The 16,122-nt window shown below is 34.3% G+C and overlaps 1 protein-coding gene across 5 annotated transcripts; it reads right to left on the reverse strand.

Moving 5' to 3' along the window:
- Positions 1–7,869: 7,869 nt before the first annotated feature.
- Positions 7,870–13,818, reverse strand: LOC122023965 (peptidyl-prolyl cis-trans isomerase CYP40-like). Of its 5 annotated transcripts, XR_006123265.1 has the most exons (10): positions 13,500–13,818; positions 11,388–11,888; positions 11,090–11,177; positions 10,946–10,998; positions 10,170–10,274; positions 9,700–9,775; positions 9,581–9,618; positions 9,416–9,499; positions 9,027–9,120; positions 7,870–8,296 (listed from the first exon to the last, which is right to left on the reverse strand). XR_006123265.1 is itself a non-coding variant. In XM_042582419.1 (9 exons), the coding sequence occupies exons 1-8, from the start codon at positions 13,713–13,715 to the stop codon at positions 9,416–9,418; spliced, it is 1,161 nt and encodes a 386-aa protein (XP_042438353.1). In that variant the 5' UTR covers positions 13,716–13,818; the 3' UTR covers positions 8,937–9,120. The 5 variants fall into 5 exon arrangements, 2 of the variants coding, with proteins under 2 accessions (XP_042438353.1, XP_042438354.1); XM_042582419.1 differs by lacking the exon at positions 7,870–8,296 and having other exon boundaries at positions 8,937–9,120; XR_006123266.1 differs by lacking the exons at positions 7,870–8,296; positions 9,027–9,120 and having other exon boundaries at positions 10,175–10,274.
- Between the last annotated feature and the right edge of the window lie 2,304 nt (positions 13,819–16,122).

Raw genomic sequence — 16,122 nt, forward strand, 5'->3', positions numbered from 1 at the left:
TTAATAATAATATTTTTTTCTTATTTTTTTCTGTCGGTTTACATTATTCAAAAGGAATTATTAATTCCATTGCAATTTATTTTCATCTATTAACTAAACCCTCCCACCTGATCGGACCCACCGATCTTATCCTGTTCGATTTATCAAAATCGAGGAGAGATTTTTGCTCACAATTAGACACACTCGATGTGCTAGGAGGAGTTCGACCTGAACTTTTGCTCATATATACTATTTTTTATAATTAAATTTTATATGCCAACAAATAAATTTATTTATAAATTATTCGTGATCATTAGCGTTAAGTTTATATATTATTTTAAAATTCAATTAATATAAAAGAGTTTTATTGAATCAAATATCAAACACGAATATCAAATCATTTACTAGTCAGCTCCATCGTTGGCATGTGGAACCAAGTGAGACGATTAGATGAGGCAAGGAGAGTCTATGCTTGTACTCCACCCCTGATTTGATCGGCTTGATGTGTAAATTTCACCTGCAAAACCTTCACTTATTATTATTATTATTATTATTAATAAATGATATTAAATATTTAATTTATGCTGATTAATTCGGATGACCCGTCTAATCTTATAAAAATTTTCATCAATCATTATAATAAATTAAAAAAAATTTGGATGAGGAAATAGTCCACAATCTAATTGTGATCGATTGTAGTCAATCCGATCTAGCCGTAATTGATTGTGTTCCTCCTACGTTCATCTTCCTATTCAAGTTATAGTTTAGTTTGAGACAGGTGGTAGAGGTCATTGCCATGGACAGATGACTGAGCTGTCGGACGCCGAGTAGAGCGGCCTCCAAGCTTTGATCGTCTATCTCAATCCATCCAAACTATAACTTAAATGGGAAGAAGGACATAAAAAGAATCACAACTAATTACGATCGAGTAACAATCACAATCCGATCACAATTAAATTATGGACCGGTCTCTTGAAAAAGACACCTCTGTTTGCATTTATTTGCATTACCTCAGTAATTGCAATTAAATGATTAATCATCTTTAGGCGATATAAACATTATTTGTCTTTGTTTGTTAAGTCACAAAAAGTCTCCAAGTGGGAAAAAATTGAATCATCTCACTTATCCCAAGTAGGTTAACAAAAACACCTAAATTACAATTAGTGCGGTCAAGTTATAACTTAGATAGGCCTACTTCGCCTTCGATCTATGAGTTTGAAGAATGCGAATGCAAGAGTTTTATATTAGTTTATTCAATTAGAATGAATTCTTCTTACTGGTTGATCATGTCAATCCGTCCCAAGATTAACACAGAGAAAATAAATCATGGACGGCTATTAATCTTTGGAATAATGACTAACACATAAAAGAAATATTTATCTCGACTTTGCCGAGATTTGAACGCAGATCTCATGATGATAACACTTCATGCGCTAGCCACTAGACCTTACTGATTGATCAACTCATGGTATCATTTGTAGAGGTTTAGACTCTTCAAGGGGGTTAGGTCCTTAGAGTTATGGTGAGCCATTAGATCCTCTAAGAAATTAACAAGATATATAAAGTTTGAATCCCTACTATAATGCATAGCTAGGATTTTTCTTCCAATAGGAAACTTTAAGGCTACGTTTGGTTGGGTGTAATGTAATCTAGCTTGTAATGTAATGTAATGTAATCTTGATTACATTACTACGTTTGGAAATGTAATGTATGTAATATTTGATTACAAAGATGATTACATTCTTTTGTTTGAATCTATTATTTTTTATCAGGAATGTAATTTGTATTATTACAAAATGACAAAAATATCCTACGACCTCTACTGACGGTCGCCGCACTTCTGCCGGAGCTTGCGGCAGCTACCGATCGCCGTCGGTCGCCGACCATTGTCGCCGCCTGCCGACCGCCGCTACCGCCGCCGGTCGCCGACCATTGTCGCCACCGGCGGCGGCGGGCGGCCGGCGGCGGGCGGGCGGCGGTGGGCGGCGGCGGGCGGCGGCGGGCGGCGGTCGACGGCGGGGGGCGGGGGCCGACGGTGGACTAAGGGTATATTCGGTATTTAAATTTTGATGGGACGATGACCTCGTAATGTAATCGGCTTACATAGCATTTGCTTTGTAATCTGGATTACAAAACTTCACTACATTTTGTAATCCAGATTACATTACATTACAAGTTTAAAAGTGAAACAAACAAAATAATCTGCCTTGTAATGTAATCAGGATTACATTACAAGGCAGATTACGTCCTACCAAACGCAGCCTAAATATTGACAATTTGAGTGAATATCTATAAGATCTTTTCAATTTATCTGGATGGCAAGTGTAAAAATTTTATGGACCAGATTAATTATATCCAAGATTTATCGGTTAAAAAAATTAAATATCTAAATTATTAAAAAAAAATCTATATATATAGGACCTAATTTAGCGTAGTTGAAGGTTCATTTTATTGGAATTGATCTGCTATATTAAATTTAACTAACTTAAATTGAGTTGAATTTGTTTTTGTCGAACTAATAACTTTTGCTACAATAATAATGATCATATATTATCAATGAGAACACCTTAAATGCAATGATGATCATATATCATCATATTAAGATTTTTAAGAAATTATCTTTGTTAATTAATTGCATTTTACATTGTTATGGATCCTCTTATAAATCGTATTTAATATTATCAGCTTTATTATAATTTGAATAGAATATTTTGATTAAAAAAATATTTTTTTTTATATTAGTAAAATCCTAGGGGACTTAGTAAAAAATATGGAAAATTAACACAGAGTGTATGTGCATTTCTAAATTTACCAAAAGACACATGCTACTTTGAAATTTATCAAAGAACACACATTTTAAATGCATTTCCCATTTCATCCTTATGACAAATCTGACTTTTTCCTTTTCTCTCTTGTTTCTCACTCTCTCTTATATTCCTTCTCTTATATGCATGCAACCAATCTTATTTTTCCTATCCTCTCTTCTTTTTCCTCTCTTTTTTTTTGCATGTGTGCATGTATAATATAAGCCTGATATACAAATCATATCAGGTTCATGACATTTAGAGTTTAGTTAATTTTTTGATAATATTTTAATATATTTGGAGAAGTCGAAATAATCAATAAATAGTATATTTGAACTCTTTACAACTCCAGAAATCGACAAAACTGATCGATTATTTATTCGACTTCTAAGAATATGTAAAATTGCACTAATGATGAATCGATAAAAATCTTCATGCATGAGTCCAATATGAATCTTATCAGGCTCATGTTAGGTCTGATATGAATCATATCAAATCCATGTTAGGCCTGATATGTTAAGCCCGATATGATTCATATCAGGCACAATGTATGGGGATTTTTGTTAATTTTTCTTATTATATTTTAAGACCTTTTAGAAGTCAAAATAAACAATAGATAACATATTTGAACTCCTTGCAACATCAGAAATTCACGGGAACTGAAATGAACGCAATCAGAGCTCTTTAAGTTTATCATTGGATTTTGGTCTGAGCTCTCTAAGTCCATCATTGGGTTTTAACCAAAACTCAATGATAGACTTAGAGAGCTCTGATTGCGCCCATTTCAATTTCCATAGATTTTTTATGTTGCAAGAAGTTCAAATATCTTATCTATTATTTATTTTGACTTCTAAAATGTCTTAAAATATAATAAAAAAAATCAACAAAAAACCTCCACGTTGGGCTTGATATGATTCCATATCAAACCCAACGTGGGACTGATAAATTTCAAAAGTAATAATCCAAGAGAACCTGTAATTAAAGGTTTTAGTTTTGAAGACGATAGACTTATGTATGGAAATTGGGCAAAGGAACCCACAATTGATATCATTCTTCTATTGATTCTTGCATTATATCACAGTGCAATTCTTGAACTAGATGAGAAAACTAGTGGCTTTACTTAGGAAGCAGAATCACTAGATGAAGCTGCATTTCTTGTTACTGCCAGGGAATTTGGCTTTGAGTTTTGTAAGAGGACTCAATTTAGTATCTTCATTAGGGAGAAATATTCATCTTCTGAAAATCTTATTGAGAGGTAACAATTCAGTTTATATGTTTTAATCAACAGATTTTCTTTTTTTTTTTATGAAGATATTGGTGACTTGATATTTTATTCTAACGTAGGGAATTCAAGATTTTCAATCTGTTGGAATTCAACAACAAAAGGAAGAGAATGTCTGTAATTATGCATAATGCAAGTAGGATTTTTTTTCTTCTTTGCAAAGGTACTGATAGGTATGTCTAACTTTTATACAAAGGAGACCTTTTTATAACTGGAGATGTAGTTTGTGTGAATTATGTTTTTAGTCAGATCTGAAATCATTGATGTAGGTGGTAAATATAAATTGAATTGTTACTCATATTTTTTTTTAAAAAAAAAAAATTTGTTGAGTAGTATCATATTTTGACTTCTGGAAAGTCTTAAAATTTAATTAGGAAGAATCAAGAAAAATCCCCATGCCTGGGCCTGATATGAATCATACCAGGCCCAACGTAGGCCTGATATAGAATCATATCATGCCCAACATAGGTCTGATATGGAATCATATTAAGTCCAACGTAAGAGGATTTTTAACGATTATTTCTTATTATATTTTAATATCTCCTGAAAGCCAAAATAAATAATAGATAATATATTTGAACTTCTTACCATATTAGAAATCCACAGGAACTGAAATGGATGCAATCGGAACTCTCTAGGTCCATCAGTGGATTTTGGTCAAAAATCAACTGATGGGCCTAAAGAGCTCCAATTGTACCCATTTCAGTTCCTATGGATTTTTGAGATTGTATGGGGTCTAAATATGTTATCCATTAATTATTTCAACTACTCAGTGGTGTTAAAATGTAATAATGAAGAATCGATAAAAACTTCTACGTTGAGCATAAAATGAAGGCCAACATAGGCATGATATGAAATAAAGTATATAGGGTATAGAGTATAGGTTAAGGTTTAATTTAACTAATCTAATTAATTCAATTTAATTGATCTAAGTCAACTAATTAATTTAATTCAACTAATATAATAATTAGATTAATTAAATAGAATTAATTAGATTATTTAGATTAGTTAGGTTAATTCGTTTAATTAGATAGATTAAAATGCTAAGTTTAATTTGGTTAATTAAAATAATTAAATTAGATTAATTAAAATAGTCAGATTGATTAGGTTAATTAGATTAATTATGTTAAGTTGATTAATTAGATTGATTATATTAAATTAATTAGATTAATTAGGTTAGTTAAGGTAATTACATGAATTAGATTAGTTAGTTTAATTCAATTAATTAGATTAAATAAATTGAATTAATTAGATTAGTTAGCTTAATTTGGATAATTAAATTAATTAGATTAATTACATTGAATTAACGAGTTAAATTAGATTAGTTAGATTATTTAGAATAATTATATTGAATTAATTAGAATACTTATATTAATTAGGATAGTTTGGTTAATTTGATTAATTAGGTCAGTTAGATTATTTAATTAGATTAATTAAATTGAAATAACCCCTAAATATCATAATTTCATTAATCCCTTTAACACTGTAATAACCTAAAGAGTTGTGTGTGCGCCTAATATGAATCATATCAGAGTCAACGTGGAGGGTTTTTCATTGATTATTTTTTTATTATATTTTAATACCTTCTGAAGTCAAAATAAATAATGGATAGCATGTTACAAAGAGTTTAAATATGCTATCTATTGTTTATTTTAATTTCTAGAAGATGTTAAAATATAATAAGAAAGAATCGGTAAAAATCCTCGTACATTGGGTCTGATATGTGTTGGGTCTGATATGATTCCATATTAAGCCTAACATGAGTCTGATATGATTCTATATCAAATATACGTTGGATCTGTTAGGATTTTTGTCATTTTTTCCCGATTAAATTTTAAGACTTCCAGAAGTCAAAATATGATGATGCTCAATAAAAATATTTTTTTAAAAAAATATATCAGTAACAATTCAATTCGTATTTACCATTTACATTATATAATTTCAGATCTGACTAAAGACATAATTCACACAAACTACATCTCCGGTCATCAAAAAAAAAATCCTTTGTATAAAAGTTAGACATACCTATCAACACCTTTGTAAAGAAAAAAAAATTCCCACTTGCATCACACACAATTACAAACATTCTCTTTCTTTTGCTATTGAACTCCAATAAATTGAAAATCTTGAACTCACTATGTTAGAATAAAATATCAAGTCACCAAGATATCTTCATAAAAAAATAAAATATGTTGATTAAAACATATAAGCTGAATTATTACCTCTCAATAAGATCTTCAGAAGATGAATATTTCTCCTTAATTAATACACTAGATTAAGTCCTCTTACAAAACTCAAAGTCAAATTCTCTTGCAACAACAAGAAATGTAGCTTCATCTGATGATTCTGCTTCATAAGTAAAGTCACCAGTTTTCTCATTTGGTTCAAGAATTGCATTGTGATATAATGCAAAGATCCTGAAGAACAGAAAAATGGTATCAGCTATGGGTTCCTTTGCTCAAATTTTATACATAAGCCCATCATCTTCAAAACTAAAACCTTTAATCATTGATTTTCTTAGATTATCACTTTTGAAATTTATCAAATCCACATTGGGCCTAATATGTAATCATAGCAGACCAAACATAGGTCTTGTTTATTTTGACTTTTAAAAGGTCTTAAAATATAATAATAAAAAATTAGCAAAAATTCCCATACATGGGTCTGATATGATTCATATCAGGCCCAATGTATGGGGATTTTTGCTAATTTTTTATTATTATATTTTAAGACCTTTTAAAAGTCAAAATAAACAATGGATAACATATTTAAACTTCTTGTAATATTAGAAATCCACATGAACTGATGGAGATAGCATATTTGAACTCCTTACAATATCATAAATCCATAGAAATTGATGAAAATAGAAAGCTCCGATTGTACCCATTTTAGTTCCTGTGAATTTTTGATATTGCAAGGAGTTTAAATATGTTATCCATTATTTATTTTAACTTCTAGAATATGTTAAAATTTAATACAAAAAATCAATAAAAAACCCTCCATATTGGACCTGATACGATTCATATTAGGCCTAACGTGGGCCTGATATGATTCATATCAGGCCCACGCATGAGGATTTTTGCCGATTTATCATTATTATAATTTTACACATCCTCATAAGCCGAAATAAATAATCAAACAATTTCTGTCAATTTTTGGATTGTAAAGAATTCAAATATGTTATTCATTGATTATTTCAACTTCTCCAAATGTATTAAAATATTATCAAAAAATTAAATAAACTCTAAATGTCGTGGGCCTTATATGATTTGTATATCATGCCTATGTTATGTATGTACACATGTAAAAAAGAAGAAAGAAAATAAAAGAGAGGAAAAATAAGATGGGTTGCATATAGAGTAAATAGAAGAGTGAAAAATGATAGAGAAAAAGAAAAAAATCAGATTTGTCATAAGAATAAAATAAAAAATATACGTAAAAATATGTGTTATTTGATAAATATATAAGTAACGTGAGTTTTTTTTAATAAATTTAAAAATTTATATGGCCTTGTGATAAATCACAATCAAAAATATCTTAATACTTAGTTAGGAGTGGGCTGAAAGTTATCGTGACACTTTTCCATAAAGAGGAAAGGAAGTCTCCTGATCTCTACCCATGGATAAAGCAACCACCGTCGCCGGCATTCCACATCACCACCCCTCTCCCGAGAGAGAGAGAGAGAGAGAGAGAGAGAGGAGTAGGAGGAGGCGGATCCTACGCCGATCTCCAGCGGCCTCGCCCCGATAGGGCTCCTCAAGATGCGATCATTGTCGCCGGACTCCGACCGCGAGGAGACGTGGCTCCACCGACAGGCGATCCACCTCGTCCGCCGGCGCAGCGTCACCGACGAGGAACTAGACAAGCTGTAGGGATGCATCGACCTCGGTTTCAGCATCGACGAGGTCGCGTCCGCCGACGTCACCAGGGCGCAGAGGTTCTGGGAGACGCTCCCGGCGCTCGACCTCTACTACGCCGTCCTCCGCGGCCGCCGTGGCGTCGCCGGCCTCCGCTCCACCTCGCCTGAATCCGATGACACCGTTCCTGTGCCTTTCTCCTTCTTCTCTCCAGGTACCGATTCCGACGACCACCATCTCGATTCCCCACTAAACTTCGATTTCCAGCGGCGGATGCTAAAGGAGCAGTAGGCGATAGTTCTCCGCATAATATTTCCATGCGGGAAATTCTCACACGTCGGATCGAGGTGGTCTCATTTGAGCGGTCGTTCAGCCTGACTACCGACCAAATCGGAGAACGATGACGTGGAGAAGTTAAATGCGCGTGAAAAAAGAACTTTATTAGAATATTTGGAATGGAATAAAAAAAAATGTAATTTACCTGAAGCTCATAATCATAAAAAAAAACAAATAATAATAATAATAATGAGATTAAAAAAATTGGAAAATGCATGCGTTAAAATGTTTTTCTCTGATTTCTTGTGCTGTTTTTGCAAAATGAATAACAAAACAAATTAGTGGAATTTTTGTGACACGGCAGAGGAGAGGAAGGGACTGCTGAAGCGGTGAGCCCAAGTGGTCGCTTGCCCCGTGCGCCAACGCCCTTGAACTCGAACCGCTCCAACTCAAGTGAAGTCACATTGATCGTATGAATTTAAATTATGATATTAATTAGCTCTACTCCATCAATTTTATTTGCTAAGTCCAAGATATTAAGAATTTAAATGTAATTGATTTTATTTGCTAGGTGCATGATATGAGAGTTATTTTTCATCTATTGGGTTTGAATCAATTAAATCAATTAACAGAATCATATCCTTCTACACAAATGGAGTGGATATTAAAGATATAACTATAAACTGAATGCATTATGCTGCATTAGATAGTGCATCAAATTCACCAAAAAAGAAAAACTTAGAGGAAGCGATTCAAAGTAATTAAGATTAATAGGAAACAGTTTACAGATAGAATCTATCAACTGTATTGATTTTTCAGTAAAAATACCTCATAAATGTTCATTTGCATCTCTAATGTTGTAAGGAAAATAAATGGTTCCATCAAAATTTCTCATCCTTCTCCCTTCGGGCCCAACGTATGCCTGCAGTGGCAAAGAAGGTACAAAAAAATGTAAAAAAAAAAACAAAAACAAAAACTAATACCTGAAATCTTTTAAACTAATCAAATGACTAAGTGAACCGTTTATTTACAAAAACAAGGCACAGGAATTCAGAGCTCAAACTTTTGAGCGATCCATATACTTCAGGAAGAAAAAGAACATGTCATTAGAGGTGGTGAACTGGGATGCTTTTTCCTATGAACACTAAATCAATTCAAATGGAAAAAAAATAATAATAATGTAAGAAGTGTTGCTAGAAAAAAAAATGATGATTAACCTAGTCATCGTTGCCATTGGACTTGGCAGAGGGTTGGAACATTCTCGAGTAAGCCCGTCGCTCCTTGTCTCGTCGATCAGCAATCTGTATATAACTTAGGGTGAGAGATGAAGATCCAGTTGTGGAGTTGGGCAAAAAAGGTTCTACAGATTGGCATTTACTTGCCTTCTTCTTTGCGGCGGCCAGCTCTTTCTTAATAGCTCCTAAGAATTTGAAGAAAAAATTGAGTCAAAATCTTTCTAATTCAATAGGTGAATGCTTGTACAATAAAAAATATTCGGTACCATCATTAGGCTCTAATTCAAGTGCTCTAAGGAAGCTCTCCACTGCAGCATCCACGTCGTTTAGTGCACTGTGAGCCTAACAGAGTTCGATAGGAGCAGTCACTGATTAATAAGTAATTATGTTAATTATATCTACACATAGAGAACAAACCTAACAAATAAACATAGAGGATCAATTTCCCCAAGTTCTTTTAATTAGATAATATGGATTTTCAGTGAGCACTCTATGTCATAAAGCAGTAGTGGCTTGTTGATTATAATGAGTCATTACTGATTTGCAGTACCTAGAAAAGTTGGAGGAAATTTAATTATACTAGAAACAAGAAAATGATAGGGTAAATAGGAATGTTACCGTACCAATAGATCCATAATAACAGAGATTGTTGTTCAACTAACAAATATATCCATGAATGATTGGCAAAAAAGATGAAAAATTCAGTCATTGGATCATCAAAAAGAATAAAACTAACCTGACCTTGCCGAAAATAAGCTTTCGCATTTGCCTCTTTTTCACGTATTGCAAAATCAGCATCTAACAAAGCACCTTCCAAGTCTCGTAGCTTTAACTTGCAAGTCTAATAAACAAAATTATTGAGCATGGAGCTGCAAAAAATATTATAGTAATTGATGGTTTTTGAGATATTACAGAATTAGCAATTTTATTTAGAAATTGTCATCTATCTAATTCAAGAGAAACCTTATAGAGAGAAACAATTGGCCACTAAAAATATCAGAAAAGAAATTTCATTAAGTAAAAAGTCTGTCATTACCAAACTGTAATCAGTCTATTGTATTTTTTTATAAATAAAATGGTTAGACAAATCCAGAGCAGTACTAAGAGTTTAACATATTCAAATAATTTAGACCTCACAGCTAAACTACTTCGTTCAGGTGGGAATAGGTTTTGGACCATGGAAATCAGAATACAAGACTATGTAAGAGTATACTGGTCTTTTATGTTTGCATCGCTAATATACAACTGATGCCAAAAATTACCCCAAACAGTGAGAACATCTCAATATTAAAGTTAAAGGGGCAATGATCATAAATGTAAATGCTAGTTTAGTCATCAATAACTTGCAGTAATTTCCAGTTCTCCAAACAGAACAAGATGATAAATTAGTTCTTACAAATCTTGGACAGATTAAAAAATCATTGACAATCACTTTCTTGACTAATTCAAGTTTGTGCATTCAAAATATTTTATAGTATAATGAGAGAAGATGGACACAGATGCAAAACTTACGGAACTATTTGTTAGAATAATTGACTTTGTCTTGCGCAACAACAAACTCTTTGCTGCAAAATAGAATCTCAAGAATATTTAAATGTAAATTAAGAAAGGCCAAGTTCAATAGCACAAAAAGAACTCCAGGTAGCAGTTGCGTGCCTTCATCAATCTCCTCTTTTTCCCAGCATACATCCAAGTAGCGCAAAGATTTTCTGTACTTTCTAAGAGCCATCTTATAGTCTTTTTTCTGCATGGAGTACAATTTCATAAATCTGAATCACATAAATAACAAACAGAGAGATTTAAGAAAATAAAAATGTCCAATACAATATAAGGTGGATGCTCAGATGGACAAGACCGATATACTATATTATTCATTTGCTTACATAATCATTGAAAAAAAATGAAACAATGAAAGCAGTAGCAAAGCATGGCCAGAATATGATACAAATTTCACCTTGAAGTTATCATTTCCAAATGTTTTGGCAGATTCCACAGCATTCATCCACCAAGAAACCTCATTTGGCTTTTCATCCAAGTCATTTGGCCAGTCAGGATACAAGTCTCCATCCTTAAAGAAGTTTGACACACAATCATCAGCCCCTTCAGGAAGTTCTCCGCAATCAGCAATCACTACATCAATAGTGGGGCGATCAGCCTCACCAACAGGAGTGTGCTCAATTGAACGAACAACTCCCATGCCTTTAAGAACTTTCCCAAACACAACATGTTTTCCATCTAGATGAGTTGTTCTAGTAGTAGTGATAAAGAACTGGGATCCATTTGTGTTAGGACCAGAATTTGCCATTGAAAGCATTCCTTTTCTTTCATGTTTCATGACAAAATTCTCATCCTCAAATTTTAAACCATAGATGGATTCTCCCCCAGTTCCATCACCAGCAGATATATCTCCCCCTTGTATCATGAAACCTTTGATGACACGATGAAAACATGAACCCTGAAACAAACAATTACAATGTAATCCAATTAAAATTTTTTAAAAAAAATGTCAGAGATAATGTTATTTTCAATCTGGTCTTTCACTTGTGATTCCTTCCTTTTAAAATGGCAATAACAGAGAGAAGATTCATACATGAACCTCACTTAAGGAACAGAAAGATACCTTTGTGTCAAGAAATTAATATCAAGAGAAATCACGTCAAGGCAAACTGTCTATTCTAAAATGAAAATTGAAGAATTCGGAGCATTATGAATGCAGTGCCTAATTCAATCCATCAACAACACAAAGTGCTTTGTGCACAAAAATAAGTCAAAATTGTCGACTACAAAAGTGTCTAGTCTTGGAGCACAGTGAGTAGAATTGCTAGAACAAAGCAAGACAAGCATCAGTACTAATCATAACCTCAGTTCCTTCAATTTCAGGCAGATAATTAGTATGGAACAAAAAACTCACTCATTAAAGCAAATGAACTTTAATTTTATACCAAAACTTCAGTAAGACAAGTGCCTCTTATTCAAGCTTAAAGTATACAACTGTATCACAAAAATAAATAACACCATGGAACAAATTGAACAAAATCTCATGTCAACTAGAAAGTATGCACAGATATTAACTGGCGCAAAATATTGGAACATTGAAAAACTTGTATTCATATATCAACTGGAAGATATAGATAATTGAAAATATGAACTTTTCCTAAATTCTATGTACAAACGAAAATCAAACTCCTTCCACTCTAGAACCTCATGATTGTTACACAGATCTGCGCCTATCAAAGTAACGTGTAATCTACAACTCTAATCATTTGTTAAACAGACCATTATTCAGTGAGCACAACAATTTTAATGTAGCTCATTAAAGCAAGAATATACTGATCCCTTGGCAGTTGATCAATGTTTTTTTTAGCATAATCCTTACTGCAATATGCATAAATCCTTACTGAAAAGGAGTCCATGGTATGCAAGAAAAAAAAAAATGAAAGCATCTCATTGAACTTTATCATTACTAAGATAGTTATAGCAAATTGGGTAAGTATATACCTCATAGAAGACAGAAGACAGAAACCGTATAAATATGAACTTAGATTATTGAGAAAGATAATTCTACCATATTAGATAAATTATATATCATAGCAGAAATGACAAAGAAAACAAATACAGAGTTTCTATTTTTCAGAAATATTGCAAATGTCTAATATTTAATATCCCTTCTAGTTTACTAGTATATGGTCCTCAAGAATGTGTTTCCCAATAATTTTTCCTACTTTCGGCATCCGTAGTTTCTTTCCTGAAACTCATCAGAAATTCCAGGAGAAATATGGAAGTGAAAAAGAAATCCAAAAGGATAACAAAGAAAAGACAGCAATAAAGGAAGATGATTTCATGGCGTCTGAATATTCCAGTACTCCCCACAGGCTCCACTGACGAACCCACAGCAGTACCACTACAAACCCTACGAAAAGACAACAATACCCTGGTCCCGACCGAGTAACCGCCACAAAGCCCACGCCTCTCGCCCGTGATTCCGCAACATCTCAAGGGGCAAAAGAATCAACGACGGAGGACATGGAAACAAATGGGAGAGAGATTAAGATAACGAGGGAAGAACCTTGAAGTGGAGCGGAACGTCTGCGGCGGGCCCGACGCCCTTCTCCCCGGTGCACAGCGCCCTAAAGTTATCCGCCGTCCGCGGCACCACGTCGGCGAAGAGCTCCACCACGATCCTCCCCTCCACCTCGCCGCCGATACTGATGTCCAAGTAGCAGCGCGGGTTCGAAATCGCCTCCGCCACCGTGGTCCGGGAGTTCACCTCGCCCTGCTCCATCTCGATCGGAGACGAAACCCTAAATCTTCGGGAGCCGCCTTCGTCGTCGCGGCGACCGCCTGCTTGATTCGATTCAAATCAGAGAAGAAAGAAGGCTTACTATTTATAATAAATAGCACACCCATCAGGAGTGGATAATAATATTAATGAGCAGCAGCGGCAATAATAATAATAATAATAATAATAATAACAGCAGGACAATTGATATTATAAAATATATTTTAAAAATATACATTATTTCCACTATTAGTTAAAAGGACACTTCATTTTAAAAACATATTAAAAGATACTTCATCGTACGTTTAGAATAAAAATATTTTTAGAGAAAATTACGTTTTTAATTTTGTAATTTATATTTTTTTCAATTTTAATCATGAGTCAATTTATATTTTTAGTCCTATAACTTATAATATTTTTCAATTTCAGTCCTTTTTTTTTTAGAATTGAAATTTTTTAATGGAAAACGATGAGTTGTAAATTGAATTTGGGGATTTTGATTTTTTATGACCCATGTGCTTTTTATATTCCAACCACAAAGTAGATATTTTCTGTTAAAAATTTTCAATTTTAGAGGAAAAGGGACTGAAATTGAAAAATATTACAAGTTACGGGACTAAAAATATAAATTAACTTATAACAAGATTAAAATTGAAAAAGATGTAAGTTACAGGACTGAAAATATAATTTTCTCATATTTTTATTCCAACAATGTGAAGTAATTATGCAGCTAGTGTACTCTTTTATATTTTTCTTAATAATCTTTTATCTTTTTCTATTTAATGATATTAATTACACACATAAAGTATTTTTATCTTAATTTCTTTATATTTAATGATAGATAGAGTATTGTTCTTTATTTTTTTTCTTCCCCTTATTAAATATCTTAATCTTTTTCTTTTTTATTATTTTATCGATTTATTACTAATATGTACGATGTCAATGTCATACCTTGAGCCGGACGGGTGGCCCGCTCGGCCCGATCTCTTGTCGACTGGGCTGATCAGACGCTGGTTCATCCAGACGGCCGGTCGGATAGTGATTCCTCTGATCGGCCGATGTAGCCTTTTCCCACTCAGGTCGTGCGGACGAGTCTTGCTTATACCTTAGTGTTACCGCCTTGACTTTGACCTACACTGTGACAGGTGGACTCCTCCTTATCACTGCATCATAAGTCTACCCCTCAAGTCTAATTGAAAGACGCTACAAGTTCGACTGACTGGACAAGTGGTGCCTTAGGCAATTTTCAAGTCCGATCAGACTGCTCTCGTCCGATTGGACAGTGCTCGGTCCTTAATTGTCAATTGACTCATAAGCCAACGTCGCTCGACTTCATTTTGTCGTTGCCAAGTTCAACCTTGTGATCCATTCTTCGCGCCGATCGGGGCGATGAGCAGCAACACCTGGCAAATTATCGTCCTCTCCTTGTGCTTTCTTAGGCGAGCGCGGTCTCGACTGACGTCATCTAAATTTCTCGAAGACCGTGCAAATCCTTGATAATTATGGTCGAGCACATGAACATACCTTTTAATTAAGTGCCTTAAATGCTGCCCGATGACCGAAGGACACGTGTCTCACACTGCGTCGCACGCTCGATGTGGTAGGCGGATATCCGCTTGCGGCGCAACATGCGCTTTTTCAAATTCAATAGTTGGATTTGCTTCTAGTTTTTCATAATTCTGGACCAGACGATTGAGGTTGATCAACCGCGAGGTTTATAACCCTCACGTGTGTCATCGTAAAGTTCATTTCATGTGCCTTCATCTTCAAGCTTCATGTCGACTCCTTGCTTCTTCTTCCTCTCCGACGACTGTTTCTGTAAGCTTCCGTTTCCTCACTCCAATTTTGTCGTTGTTCTTAGCATTCTCTCCGTCAATCGAACTTTCTCGTTGTTTCCTGTCGACCTTTGTTTCTGATGGCAAGCTCCTTGCAACCTCTCGTCTTCGTCCCTAAGCTCTGGTACACGTCCATCGAGTCCAGGTTTGGCAGAGGCGACGCTGAGAGCTTGAGAGCCTCTTTTGAAATTCCACCTGATTATCAAATCGGCCTTCCTTCGACCTTCGACCATCCGAACAAGTCACCTTTAGGGACCAATTTACCGTTGGTCTGCGGTTCCCTGTCCACCCCTTCTTTTCAGCAGTCTGTAAATACTTTCTTATTTCTCTCTACCAATTAGTCCTGAATTCCTTTAGGTTGCTATATGGGTTGTCATCCTTTTCCGCCTGCACGACATTCCTTTGACCCCTTAACTCTTCCACTAATACTACTATCCTAAATTGTCCGAGCCGAAGACCTTCCTCTTCCAAGCCCGAGTGGGTTTGGTCTTCTTTGATAAGATGTCCTCCTCCAATAAGCATTGGAAGGACTACTATTTTTTTGTTAAATTCCCCGAGCGGCCCGATTTCCCGAC

The sequence above is a fragment of the Zingiber officinale genome, chromosome 9B, assembly GCF_018446385.1.
Source record: "Zingiber officinale cultivar Zhangliang chromosome 9B, Zo_v1.1, whole genome shotgun sequence".
NCBI classification, from domain to species: Eukaryota; Viridiplantae; Streptophyta; class Magnoliopsida; order Zingiberales; family Zingiberaceae; genus Zingiber; species Zingiber officinale.

Coding starts and splice junctions, on each gene's coding strand:
- LOC122023965 (XM_042582419.1), bottom strand. CDS start 13,715: ATGGAGCAGGGCGAGGTGAACTCCCGGACCACGGTGGCGGAGGCGATT. Junction 11,178..11,387: donor TTGGAAATGATAACTTCAAG/GTGAAATTTGTA, acceptor TACTCCATGCAG/AAAAAAGACTATAAGATGGC. Junction 9,776..10,169: donor CTTATTTTCGGCAAGGTCAG/GTTAGTTTTATT, acceptor GAACTCTGTTAG/GCTCACAGTGCACTAAACGA.